At 36.0% G+C, this 15,016-nt stretch overlaps 1 protein-coding gene across 12 annotated transcripts in view; it reads left to right on the plus strand.

Annotated features, from left to right (window-relative positions):
- The window catches only part of CDC27 (cell division cycle 27), a 51,053-nt gene that overhangs the window by 7,391 nt on the left and 28,646 nt on the right, over positions 1-15,016 (plus strand). For 8 of the 12 annotated variants that reach the window (XM_023756776.1, XM_023756779.1, XM_023756781.1 and 5 more), the window contains exons 2-5: positions 6,805-6,880; positions 9,322-9,469; positions 11,228-11,353; positions 14,593-14,690. In XM_023756776.1, coding sequence (XP_023612544.1) covers positions 6,805-6,880; positions 9,322-9,469; positions 11,228-11,353; positions 14,593-14,690 — 448 coding nt within the window. The remainder of the gene's footprint in view (positions 1-6,804; positions 6,881-9,321; positions 9,470-11,227; positions 11,354-14,592; positions 14,691-15,016) is intronic. The other 4 variants (XM_023756783.1, XM_023756778.1, XM_023756782.1 and 1 more) reach the window with 1 other exon arrangement.

The raw sequence follows: 15,016 nt of genomic DNA on the forward strand, positions 1-15,016 counted from the left end.
GTTAGTACTAGACTATACTAGGAACACTATGTATCATTTTATTTAACCCACACAAGTCCAAGAAATAGAGCTGCATTTTTCAGATGAGGAAATGAGGCTGAGAAAAGTTAAATAATTCCTCCAAAGTCACACTGCCAAAAGTACTGGCACACAACTTTAAACAAAAGTCTCCAACACAAAATCCTAGGTATATTCTTTCTACTTATCATGTTCTTTCATTTACAACAATATTTAATAAGTTCTTAAGAATTCCCCATATTTTATAAAGGAGTAATTAGGTGGTGATTATTTGCATTAGAAAATAATTCTTCTGTATGCCACAAAGTTTCTTCTAATAGAGATTGGATATACAAGAATACTAGAGTAACTTAAGGCTAAGACTAACATATAAGACATCAAAGATCATTTGTTTATTAATTCAGCATACATTAGTTAAGCACCTGCTTTAAAAGTACATAGGAGTCCAACTGGTGTAGCTCAATGGCTGAGCATCAGACTATGAACCAGGAGGTCACAGCTCGATTCCCGGTCAGGGCACATGCCGGGGTTGTGGGCTCCATCCCCTGTGTAGGGTGTGCAGGAGGCAGCCGATCAATGATTTTCTCTCACCATTGATGTTTCTGGCTCTCTCTCCCTCTCCCTTCCTCTCTAAAATTAAAAATAAAAAAGTACACAGTAGATAATGGGATTATAATAGCAAGCACAAACAGATGTCCCTACTTTTCTAGAGTTTATATTATAGTGAGGAAGATATTATGCAGTACTCCTAAATAAATGTAAATTACAACAGTGAGAAATATTACAGAGAAAAGGTACTTGGTGCTATTAGAGAGTATAATACGGATGCCTAACCTCATCTGGGGGTCCCAAAAAAAGCCTTCCCAGAGAAAGAAGTCCAAAGAATGACTAGAATTTGCATGGTTTGGACTTTGGAGGAAAAGAGGAGCATGAAGGGTAAAGTGAATTGTGTGTTAAAGGACCTGGGGCAGGAGGGTAACATGACAGGTTGAGGAGCTGAAAGAAGGTCATTGTACTAACATGGAGAGCATACGAAAACATGATACAAGATGATCTGTAGAGGGAAGCATGTTCTATTCTGCACTGCCTAGTTTGGCTTTAGTTTTTATTGTTAAGGACATTTAGAAGCCACTGAAGGATTTTAGCAAAGGGGTAATATGATCAGATCAGATTTGTGAAAAGCTCAGAGGGAGAGAATGGATCATAAGGTGAAAAGAATTCAAAGGCCAAATAAAACACTTTAAAAAATAATTCAGGGAGCCCTGGCTGGTAGCTCAGTTGGTTGGAGTGTCATCTGGTATACCAAAAGGTTGCAGGTTTGATTTCTGGTCAGGGCACATATCTAGGTTGTGGGTTTGATCACCAATGGGGCAAGTATGGGAGGCAACTGATTAATGTTTCTCTTTCACATTGCTGTTTTCTCTCTCTCTCTCTCTCTCTCTCTCTCTCTCTCTCCCCCTCCCCCCCCCCCCTCTTAAAGAAGCCACACTGGCCAGGCTTTAAATATGTTTTTATTGATTTTTAGAGAGAGAGAGAGAGGAAGGGGGAGGGATAGAGAGATAGAAACATTGATGAAAGAAAAACGTCATCAATTGGCTGCCTCCCCCCACACCCCCCACTGGGGATCAAGCCTACAACCCAGGCATGTGACCTGACTGGGAATCGAATCGTGACCTCTTGGTTCCTGGGTCGATGCTCAACCACTGAGTCACACTGTCTGGGCTCCTTTTTTTTTGTTTATTTGTTAATCCTCACCCAAGGATATTTTTTCTATTGATTTTTTTTTTTTTAGAGAGAGCGTGGAAGGGAGCGGGTGGAGACAGAGAGAAACATCGATGTGTGGAAGGGACATCGATTGGTTGCCTCCTACACCCTCCCCAACTGGAATTCAACCTACAACCCTTCAATCTGTGGGCCAACATTCCAACCACTGAACCAAACTGGCTAGGGACGTAATTTCTTATTGTCAGTAGTGATCTGAAAATCCAAAAGGTTAAGGCTTTGTACAGTCCATCTACAGAACTTGATTTTCTCAAGTTGGCTAAGTTTTTACTGAAATCAGGATCATATAGCAAACAAAGTTGATACTCCAATTAATGTTTACTGAATGGAAGAATGATGTGTTTCAGAAGTGGTAGGCATATCAAGTAAGATGATAAGGCATATGATCTGAGTAATATGGAAGGAAGTATATGATACAATCTAGGCTGCTATTAACCAGAAAAATTTGGATATCTTCCACATATTTATAGATCACACCAAGATACTTTATTACCCCCAAACCTGACCTATTCCAGCCCTTCTGTCAGACCAACCCATATCTCCTTGCCAGATTCTTGCTTCCTTTGCTTTTTAATGTTTTGCTTATTGTGTCAAGAAAAACAGCTCTGGCCAGTTTTCTCAGTGGTTAGAGCATCAGCCCACGGACTGAAGGGTCACAGGTTTCATTCTGCCAGGCTCAATCCCCACCCTGGTCAGTGTGCGTGTGGGAGGCAACCAATCAATGCGTCTCTCACATCAATGTTTTCCTCTCTGCCTCTCCCCGTCCCTTCCACTCTCTCTAAAAATCAATGGAAAAATACCTTCAGGTGAGGAATTTTTTTTTATTATTGCTAAAAGTATTACAAAGGGTATTGAATATATGTCCTTTTTTTTTCCCCCTGCCCTTGACAATCCCCTGGCCTCCCCTTCCCCCCTGTGTCTTATCTCCATTGGTTATGCTTATATGCATGCATACAAGTCCTTCAGTTGATCTCTTACCCCCCTCGCTCCTGCCCCCCAAACCTCCCTGGCCTTCCCGCTGCAGTTTGACAATCTGTTTGAGGCAGCTCTGCCTCTGTATCTATTATTGTTCAAAAGTTTATAAAGGTCTCTATTATCCATGAATGAGTGAGATCATGTGGTATTTTTCCTTCATTGACTGGCTTATTTCACTTAGCATAATGCTCTCCAGTTCCATCCATGCCGTTGCAAATGGTAAGAGTTCCTTCTTTTTTACAGCAGCATAGTATTCCATCGTGTAGATGTACCACAGTTTTCTAATCCATTCATCTACTGATGGGCACTTAGGCTGTTTAAGAAACAACTAGATGTTATTTTGTATTTTATATTGTCAGTATTAATATTCCCTTTTACTCACATTATTACAAGTTAATTATAATAGGAATGTCTTAGCTTGTGTTTTACATCCAGATTGTTTCTAAAAATTTATAGGTCAGTAAATGAAAATGGATTCAGAGTTCCAAAACACTCATTCAACAAACATTTATTGAACATTTATTATGTTTAAGAGCAATTATCTAAGATAACTAGAGAGATAACTTGTTAACCAGGGACTATATGTATAAAAACCTAAGCGACCGAACATCTGGTGCTATAACGCACACTGACTACTAGGGGACAGACGCTCAAAGCACAGGATCGGGCTCCCTCTTGTCTGGATCAGGCCTGTGGGGATCAGGCCAAAACTGGCTATCCAACACTCCCCAAGAGGTCCCAAATTTCGAGAGGGCGCAGACCAGGCCAAGGGACCCCACCAGTGCACGAATCCATGCACCGGGCCTGTAGTTCTATAGAAAAATCGAATCCGGTTTTTGTCTTCAAGAAACTGCAACCTAGTTAACCAAATAATATAACTAAATCTAATAAGCAACCTGATTTTTTTAAAAAGCAGAAACAAACTGTCTAGAACCTCTTAGGGAGTAATCAGCATTCCATTGGATAGATCAGTGAGGGCTTCGCCAAAGGCAGAGGAATGTGTAAATTGAATTTTGAAGAAAGACTAATTAAGCTTTCAGGAGATAGAAGTTAAAGGACAGCCCAAACAGAGGCAACAGTGTTAGCAAAAACTCTGAAATATTAAAATACATTGGATGTTTAGGGAGCTATAGAGGCATTTTGTTCTAAATCATAGGCAGCTTTGGTGAGATATGAAAACAGCTGAAAAATGAAGGCTAAAGTCAGATAGGATTTGAATAGTTTACTAAGGAGTTTGTGCTTTATTCTGTAGATATTTATTTTGTAAATTTTGTGGAGCTATCCAAGAGAAAGCATTAGAAAGTTTTGATCAAAGAGGAAGACATGATGATCATAATGAGGATGGCAGCAGCTAAAATTTACTGAGTTATTATTAGGTATGTGCTCAGAACTATTATGTACTTTATTGGAGTCTTATGTTTTGAACGAATAAACTAAGACTTACCAGACATGAAATTACTTGCCCAAGACATAGAACTAGTAAGTTGTGGAAAGTGGATTTGAACCAAACCTCTCACCTTGGTCTTCTGTTTAGCAGTGGTAATATTTACGTTTGAGGAAGATAATTCAAGACAGAATGGATTGCATAACAGCTTGCAGGCAGGAAAACCACTTAGGAAACTTAAGAATTTAAAGGACAGAAGATTCTGTTATGAACTGGGACTAGAAAAGAGGGAATAGATTCTAGGTATGTTTCTTTAGGTACAATTCTGTAAGTGATGGTGACTCACTAATCAGCACATTAAAAACCTTTTAAATCCTTAATGTACCCAAATTGAATTATCAGTACATTCATTATTTCATGTGCACCATGCAAGGTCACAGGTGTGACCTTGAGCAGTTTGATTTTCAAATAAGGAACACCTCTCCCACTCTTAGCAGCAGCAATGATCCTCAAGATACTAGTACTATAGTAATCTATACTGTGCAAAGAGAAAACATCTTTCTAAGTCAGTAACTTATCTTTTCCCCTTTCAAGTACAGTAGTTCCCTCCTACCCATGTTCTACTGTGGCCCAAAAACATTAAATAGAAAATTCTAGAAATAAACAACTCATAAGTTATTTTAACTACACACTATTCTGAGTAGCATGATGAAACCTCCCACATTCCTGCTCCATCCCGCCTGGGATGTGAATTATCCCTTTATATTGTATTCACCCTGTATACACTACTGCTCAATAGTCACTTCTTAGCCTTCTCATCATCAAATTGACTGTTAAGGTATTGCAGTGCTTGTGTTCAGGTAACCCTTATTTTACTTAATAAGGCCCTAAAGTGCAAGGCAATTTGGATAAGCCAAAGAGAAGCTAAGTGCTTCCTTTAAATGAAAAGGTGAATACAGAACAATTAAGATATTTTGAGAGAGAAACCACTTTCACATAATTTTTAATTCAGTTTAGTATTACAATTGTTCTATTTTATTATTAGTTATTGTTGTTAGTCTCTTACTATGTCTTAATTTATAAATTAAGCTTTATCATAGGTATATATGTATAGCAAAAATATATATACTGTAGGTTTTGATACTATTTGCTGTTTCAAGCATCTGCTGGGAGGTCTTAGAACATATTTTCCATGGATAAGGGGGAACTTAATCTAACTGTAATTCCACAAATATTTATTGAGCACCTATTATATATCAGGCTCGAATACTGTCTCCCATCAGCTAGATGAGTGATTTTTAATGAACCAGGATATCTGTGAACCCCTAACACTGTATACAGATTTTCTGTATATATGTGCATGTGCTTTTTTTAAAAATATATTTTTTATTGATTTTTTACAGAGAGGAAGGGAGAGGGATAGAGAGCTAGAAACATCGATGAGAGAGAAACATCGATCAGCTGCCTCCTGCACACTCCCCACTGGGGATGTGCCCACAACCAAGGTACATGCCCTTGACCGGAATCGAACCTGGGACCCTTGAGTCCGCAGGCCGACGCTCTATCCACTGAGCCAAACCGGTCAGGCTGCATGTGCTTTTTTTTCTGAAGAGCCCTATTGCTTTCATGAGTTTTCAAAAGAGTATGCTATAAAAGGAGGGAGAACTACTTATTTAGAAATGGAGAAGAATGGTTCTGAACCCTGAATGCTTACCCGTAAAAAGGTTTAAAAAAAAAGGCTATCTAAACTCAATCCCAACTTCCAGGGGTTGTGATTCAGTGGATTTGAGGTAGAGCACCATCAAGCAAGGGTTGATAGCCACTGATCTATGTAGGAATAACACTAAAATGTACTTCATGAGAACAGAAACTATTTGTTAATTATTGTACTCCCAGAGTCTAGAAAGTGCTTGGCACATAGTGGGCACTCAGTAAATATTTATTGAATGAATGAGTACTGGAGCCTTCCAGTTCAGAAAAGTTAAAGAAAAGACACCCCAACCCCACCCAAGTGCTTTATCATTCATGGTAAGTCATGATGGAATCAGTAAAAACATTTCCTTGAGTGGCTGAGAACAGGGTAGCATTAAAGGTATTCAATGGGGAAGTTTTTGTTGGAAGATAGCATATATTTGAATATCTCCCTTATGTGTATCATGAAAAATTGTTGAAAACCACTGCTTTAAGTTTAGAGCAATATAGTTTAGTGTGGTAGGCAGACCTGCAAATGAATAACTGGAATATGAGTGCTTATACTAGAAGAGGTATGTTTACCAAAAAAAAAAATGGCTAAAGATCAGCCAGGAAAGCTTTATGAAGTAGATGTTATCTAAGCTGGATCTTTAGGAATGAGGGAGCCCACATTCCCTAGTCACTAGTCACTAGCCGGGCCTAGTGCAAGAAAAGGAAGTACAAAGACACAGAGGCCTAAAAGTCCATGGAAAGTCCAGTGAGTGAATTCAGGTATGTTTGGAACCATCTCTGAAGAGCTTTATCTAACACACTTTGGAGTTTGCACTGCGGACATTGAAGTTTTATCACTTAAATTAGGGATGTTGATTTGGGGATTATATGCAAGGCTCTGAGCTAGGAGCTTCCTTGAAACTCTGTATTTATATATTTATGTTCTTTTCTTCCTCTTGCAGGCTGCTATATGGCAAGCACTAAACCATTATGCTTACCGAGATGCAGTTTTCCTTGCAGAACGACTATATGCAGAAGGTTTGTACTATATTTATTTCTGTAAAATCCTAAATAAATAAAATATATGAACACCATCCCTTTTTATGACTATAACAAAATTCTGAGTATCGCTTTTTTCTTTTTCTTTACTATTGATACTATTTCATAAAAACTTTTCCCTGTATCTGTGTAGCTCACGTATATATTACTTTTAATAACTATAGAGTTGCTTCAGATTTTACACTATGGTTTACTTAATCTTTTCCAATCTTTAAGTATTTTTCCTCCCGTGTTTTCTATTAGAACAGAGTCTATATTCTGTGGCCAAGAGCATGAATTAGAGTCTCTGGCTTCAAGTGAAAACCCTAACTCTGTCACTTAAATTTGCAGTTGTATACCTAGGGCAAGTTACTTAATGTCTGAGTATTACAGATTTCTCAGCTATAAACTAAAGATAATTGCCTCATAAAATTGAATTAAATTAAAAAATGTGAAAAACAACAACAAAAAAAATGCAAGAATTAAATAAAATAACGTATTTAAAGCACTTGGCACAGCCTTATTGCATGGTAATAAATGTTCAATAAACATCTAGTAATGTATATTTTGTTTCTGTCATTAAACTTATTGTAATTCTCTTTCTAAGATGTTAATGTAATTATGTATAGTTTTTTTTTTCTTTTAAGTCATTTCCTTGGATTATATACTCTGAAATGGAATTTACAAGTCAAATAGTCAATTCTACAACAAATTACTTTTTGCCCAGTTGATAACACAGCAGAGAGAGGTGTCACTAATCTGGGTGTCACCAATAGTATAAGACTTGCTTCATAGGCCTATCACTATTACATTTGACCATTGTAATGTATTTTTGCTTGAGAATTATGACATATTTTGTCTTGCATTTTTTTTTAAAATATATTTTATTGATTTTTTACAGAGAGGAAGGGAGAGAGATAGAGAGTGAGAAACATCGATGAGAGAGAAACATCGATCAGCTGCCTCCTGCACATCTCCTACTGGGGATGTGCCCACAACCCAGGTACATGCCCCTGACCGGAATCGAACCTGGGACCTTTCAGTCCGCAGGCCAACGCTCTATCCACTGAGCCAAACCGGTTTCGGCTTGTCTTGCATTTTTATAACTAAGAGATTAACAGTTATTTTCTCAAGTGTTTGTTTTAAATTTATTCCTATTTTGTGAGCTATATCTTTATTACATATTTGCCTCAGGTTGTTGCTTTATAATCTTAAGTCTGTTTATGTATATTACTCTGATTTAAAATTTTTATGTACTTGAAACTCATCAGCTTTGTCATTTATACTTCCTCTTATTGCTACAGTAGCTGGAAAATTGTCATCTTTCTATAACTACAATAAATATATGGTTCTTGGTAGTTTAAAAAAATTTAAAGAATTTATCATAGTACTATTACTTAATTTATTCAATATTATTTATGTGTTTTTTTGCAAGCTGATCCTTTGTTAATTTTTATTTTTCAATTACAGTTTATATTCAGTATTTTGTATTAGTTTCAGGTGTACATAGTGGTTAGTTAATCCTATACCTTACAAAGTGTTCTAGTAGTCACCTGGCATCAATCATAGTTATTGTAATATTTTTTACTATATTCCCTATGCTATACTTTATATTCCCATGACATTTTATAACTGCCAGTTTGTACATCTTAATCCCTTCACATTTTTTATCCACTCCCTAAACCCCTCATCTCTGGCAATCACCAGTCTATTCTCTGTATATTTGAGTCCATTTTGTTTGTTCATTTATTTTGTTCTTTAGCTTCCACATATAAGTGAAATCAGATGGTATTTGTCTGACTTATATCACTTAACATAATATCTTCTAGGTCCATACATGCTGTTGCAAATGGTAGGATTCTTTTTTTCTTTTTTTTACGGCTGAGTAATGTTCCATTGTATATATGTACCACTCATCTGTAATGGGCACTTGGATTGCTTTGATATCTTGGCTGTTATAAATAACCCTGCAATGAACACAGGGGTGCATAAATTTTCATATTAGTGTTTTGGGTTTCTTCAGATGTATACCCAGCAGTGAAATCTCTGGGTCATAAGACAGTTTCATTTTTAATTTTTTGAGGAACCTTTATACTGTTTTCCATAGTGACTGCACCAATATGCATTCCCACCTACAGAGGGTTCCCCTTTCTGCACATCCTTGCCAATACTTGCTTGTTGATTTATTGATGATAGCCATTCTGACAGGTGTGAGGTGATATCTCATCGTGGTTTTAATTTGCATTTCTCTTATGATTAGTGACTGTGGGGAACTAATTTTCTATCAGTAAAGTATTTCTCCTTAATGGAAATAAATGATTGTTTTACATTAAATAACATGCCTAATTTTTTTGTTGCCAAACTTGTTTATTGCCAGATAAACAATGGTTACCATTCAACCTACTGAATAATAGCTCTTTTTTTTCCATTTGTGTTTTTAGTACACTCAGAAGAAGCTTTGTTTTTACTGGCAACCTGTTATTATCGCTCAGGAAAGGCATATAAAGCATATAGACTCTTGAAAGGACACAGTTGTACTACACCACAATGTAAATACCTGCTTGCAAAATGTTGTGTTGATCTCAGCAAGTAAGTTTTTAAGAATGTGTTCTAATTTCATTCTTACTTACACTGTAGAATTTGGGATAAAATTCTTTTAATGGGTTAAACTCTGACTCACTTTGTCCCCTCTTTTTGGGTAGTAGAGATTTGTCATTTCAGTAGTTTGAAATGTTTATACAATATTCTATAGCATTATTATTTTTGTTATGGAAAGATTTCATTGTTGTTGTAATAAATAATAGAATTTAACTTCGAAGAAACTTAAGTTATAACTAATTCATATCATTTTCTAAAATTCCAAGTGTTATTTCATTTCCTTTGCTTTCATTGTTAGGCCAATTGGGATAAGCCTGAAAACCTACTTACCACTTCACTTGCAATTAATGCTCCCTTGGGTCTAGGTAGTTGTGTAATTATTTGCCTTTCAAGATCATTCTATTTGCAAACCACTACTCTTACCTCTTTGATGCAATGGGACAGATTCTGGAGAGTGCTTCTTTTGCACATTACAGTTAAACCAAGTCAGCTGTCCCAGTTCTGAATTTGGAGGCAGCTAGAGGTATAGGTAGTTGTGTTCTGTTAAACTCTTTCTGTGCTGTAAGAGATGGAATAATGTAAAAGTGACTAGAGACATAATTATAAAAGCCTGTGTGTATATTTTCTTTGTATGTTTACAGGTTTATTTTATTTGATGGCTTTTCAATTAAAGCTAGCTACAATATGTATAATATTTCTGAAATATTTGTTATTGAATTATTTTTACTCCAAGGATTCTAATGTTAAATTCTTTTTTTTTTTTAATCCTCATCAAAGGATATTTTTTCCATTGATTTTTTTTAGGTAAGAGAAGGGAGAGAGAGACAAACATCAATTGGTTGCCTCCTGCATGTGCCCCAAGTAGGTGCCCTTGGCCAGGAAACAAACCTTTGATCCTTCGGTCAGAGGGCCAGCACTCTAACCACTGAGCAAAACCGGCCAGGGCTAATGTTAAATTCTTAAAAATCAGTTTATTTAATTTACCAATGTCTTAAGCCAGTTCTTACCCCATTTACAAATCATTATACAGTAGTGTTTTTTTTTAAATCTCACTGACAGTAAAAAAAAAAAACTTTAGATATTACCTTTTATATGTAAACTCGAGAGTCTTCTGCATGATTTGGAAAAAACTTTAAAATACAAACCATTATAAACTCTGATGCTAAAAATATATACTGAAATCAAGCCAAAATTTATCCTTTGGTGAACACTTATGATTTTCTATGTCAAGAAAGCATAACTGACAAATAAAAAGAGATGAAGTGCTATTCAGGTTTCATTTATAAACCTAAAAATGACTGAGGCTTGTTAAGTATGTAATTTTTAATTAAAATGTTAGTCTTATTTAATTTGCTTGCAAATTTATATTTCAAGGAATTATAAACTAAGAAGGGTCACCATGTTTGTTAATGAAAAACCATTTATATTCCTTCTCCCCCCCCCCACCCCCCCCGAATAATGGTCTTTATTTCTTTTGACATGAATATTGTGTATGTTGTTCAGGCCAGATTTATACATACAGAGAGTAAATTTAGCTGGTTCTGTTTTTAAAGGCAAGACGAATTTTAAGATAATAAATTCCCAGTCTCCCAAATGATTCTAAATACAAGTTTATTGGTATTGTAAAAGTACATGAACTTTTTATTTTACCTATCTTTATATTAAGAGGTACATTGGTAATGAAGAATGTATTTACAGTCATGTGTTTTTATGTTGACTTTTTAAAGTCTGTAAATTTGTGTTTTAAAGGCTTGCTGAAGGGGAACAGATCTTATCTGGTGGAGTGTTTAATAAACAGAAAAGCCATGATGATATTGTTACTGAGTTTGGTGATTCAGCTTGCTTTACTCTTTCATTGTTGGGACATGTATATTGGTAAGAATCATTCAAATTATCAGAAAATTGTTTCCAATACTAGAATGCTTTGTGATTTTTAAAAAAATATATATTTTATTGATTTTTTACAGAGAGGAAGGGAGAGGGATAGAGAGTCAGAAACATCGATGAGAGAGAAGCATCAATCAGCTGCCTCCTGCACACCCCCCACTGGGGATGTGCCCGCAACCAAGGTACATGCCCTTGACCAGAATCGAACCCGGGACCCTTGAGTCTGCAGGCGGATGCTCCATCCACTGAGCCAAACCAGTTAGGGCATTGCTTTGTGATTTTAAAAACCTGTGATGATCTGTGTTTATCAAGTAGCACTTGGCTGAGTAGTAGTACACAGTCTTCTAGTTCCATGACCTTGTTACACCTGGAAAATACTAGAGATGCTGATCCCATATTGACTATCCATTTTGCCTTAATGTTAATAGCTATAGCAGCACACTGCCTACCAATTGAGTGAACAGATGGGTTTTTTACCTGGTTGAGGAGAGTATCTTCATATAATCCACTGAGGAAAAAGAAGAGTGAAGTTTTTTTCTCTAATATTAAATGTCACTGCTGCTCCTTAGTAGGAGGTTTGAAGGAAAGTTTCAGCCATAAAGTAAATAAATTTACTTATATTTATTTAATTTCAGTCTTTTAAAGGCAAGAGAGATTGACTTCAATATTATCACCATAATAATATTTTTCTCACCTATTTTTATTTTGAAATACTCTTTGAGCTGGGAACAGGGGTCAAGATGTAATGAGGTAACAGGAATTCTTCAACTGACTACAGGAGTGCATCGCTTGTGTAAATGTCATCTGTTGCATATCATGGGAAAAATGGATGAGGATTGTTTATCTAAAAATTAGGATAGTATCTGTTTTAAGATAAATTGAGACTAGTTTAATAGTAGTTTTAAAAAACCTTGAAAATGTCTTTTTGAACAGAATAAATTATTTGAATTGGGGGCTCATAATCAGATGACACTACTCTTGAGAATGGGAGTAAATAAAAATAAAATATTAATATCTTCATTTATCTCAATAAAAGGACTTAGAATTATTAATTTGGTTCATGCAACTATGATTCATCTTGTCATTTATTCAAGGAACTTTGAGATTCATCCTCTATTATGGCTAGACACAGTACTTGGCACTGGGGATATGAAGATAAATAACTCACACTCTTCACCCTCAGAGATTTATAAGAGTAGAGGAGATAAGCAGTAAACAAAAGTTCGTAAGTTTTTGTGATAACAGTAAAAAAATGATGTGATAAAATTTGAGCAGTATTTTGTTCGAATGAGGGAATGCTTAATTCTACCTGGTTAAGAAGAGGGATAAGATGGTAACTAAAAAAGACTTAATAGAGCCCTGGCCGGTTTGGCTCGGTGGGTGGAGTGTCGACCTGCGGACTGAAGGGTCCCGGGTTTGATTCCGGTCAGGGGCATGTGCCTTGGTTGCGGGCACGTCCCCAGTGGGGGGTGTGCAGGAGGCAGCTGATCGATGTTTCTAATTCTCTATCCCTCTCCCTTCCTCTCTGTAAAGAATCAATAAAATATTTTTTTTAAAAAAAGACTTAATAGAAAAAGTTTTGTTTCTTTGAATTCTCAATAGTAATAAAACTGGAAAATGGGCAAAATACTTAAATGGATACTTCACTGTAGAGGACATATGGCTGGTAAATAAGCACATAAAAGGATGTGCCAAATCATTAGACGTTAAGGAAAGGCAAATAAAAACCATCATTGGAAACCACTTCACACATGTCCATGTGTTTATTGAATCAAATTAGGAAAGTATGGAAAGCTAGATATCCTTCAACTGGTGGTACTTGTCTTTAGTACATCATTCTAGTTTCTAGTCACTTGAAAATTTGGAAGTAAAGCAAACTAATCTAGTTCCCCAAAGGGGTCCTCTTCAGAGTTCTCTGAGATTACACTGACAGCACTTAGATTATATGTTTTAGCTGATAGTTTCATTTGAAAAGTCTTTTGAAAATCTTGGTTAGTTGCCATCTGGCGCTTTATAGAATTTTGGAAGAATTACTGTATCTTATGCCCTAGCTGATTTGGCTCAGTGGATAGTGTTGGCCTCTGGACTGAAGGGTCCCAAGTTAGATTCTGATCAAGGGCACATGCCCGGGTTGTGTGCTCAATCCCCAGTAGGGGTGTGCAGGAGGCAGCTGATTGGTGATTCTCTCTCATCATTGATGTTTCTATCTCTCTCCCTCTCCCTTCCTCTCTGAAATCATTAAAAAATATATTTAAAAAAAAAAGAATTACTGTATCTTAATTTTTTCCATTATATGTATAATGAAGAATTTCCACTTCAGATAAGAGGATTAGTATTTTTTTTTTTGCCTGAAAGCTCCAATGAGTCTCACTAACCCTCAACCCCATCTGCCCTCCCATTTAAAAGCAAGGGAGGTAACAATGCCAGTCTAATAATTTTCAGGTTGTTACAAGTATATATGGTTTTAGGAATGTTGTTTACATTCTAAATGTAACCTTTATATACCTGACTTAGAAACATAAACTTTTCTTTCATTAAGAACTATCACCTCCACTTGGTTAGAAAATCTGATCACTTAAATATGCTATATTTAAAGCATTTAAGTCACTTTGAAAATTACCACTAGGATATTATATTAAAAATTAAGAAAATAAGACTGAAACATTTGGATGTTTTTTATATCTCCTTTAGTAATTCTAGTATCTGACAGTACATAAAAAACATTATAATAGCCCTGACCGGTTTGGCTCAATGGATAGAGCGTCGGCCTGGGGACTAAAGGGTCCCAGGTTCGATTCCGGTCAAGGGCATGTACCTTGGTTGCGGGCATATCCCCAGTGGGGGGTGTGCAGGAGGCAGCTGATCAATGTTTCTCTCTCATTGATGTTTCTAGCTCTCTATCCCTCTCCTTTCCTCTCTGTAAAAAAATCAATAAAATATATTTAAAAAAAACATTATAATATTCAAGATGGCAATGATAGTTTGTTTATTTTGTTAGCATTCCTTTTAATTCATGTTCTGTTTATTTTCACTGACTTTTGACTTGAATTGCCCTAAGTAATAGAGATTGGAGGATAGTAAGAAGGGGAAAGTGGTGATTTAGGGAAGCATCAAGAAGAATATCTCAGAACTTTTATAAGACTTAACTAATTTCTGTACCAAAAATTTCCTTATAATATATGTCTTAGGTTTTATAGCGTGTCTAATTGATTTGTTTGCCTTTACAGCAAAACAGATCGGCTTGCCAAAGGATCAGAATGTTACCAAAAGAGCCTTAGTTTAAATCCTTTCCTCTGGTCCCCCTTTGAATCATTATGTGAAATAGGTAGGTTTATAGAAATGGCTGTAGGGGAAGGGGTTCTCCATTTCCTCTTCTTTATTTTTTTCCTTGCTTAATTTTTGGAATGTGATACAAATTATTCAGAAAAAAATATTTTTCAAAGCCAAAGGGATGTTAAAATTGAGAAAAAGAAATAAGATAGAGTCATATGTTTCAGGAGTAATGTAGCCTTTCTTGTGTCCTCTAGCATGAGTTGTATTATGAGTATAGCATTAACCAAAACAGCTTCATGGATAAGAAAAGAAATGAATAGAATCCCAAAGCAGAAACTGTAATAATATAAATTAAGACCTGGAATATATGGGGTGTTT

The sequence above is a fragment of the Myotis lucifugus genome, unplaced genomic scaffold, assembly GCF_000147115.1.
Source record: "Myotis lucifugus unplaced genomic scaffold, Myoluc2.0 scaffold_99, whole genome shotgun sequence".
Classification (NCBI taxonomy): domain Eukaryota; kingdom Metazoa; phylum Chordata; class Mammalia; order Chiroptera; family Vespertilionidae; genus Myotis; species Myotis lucifugus.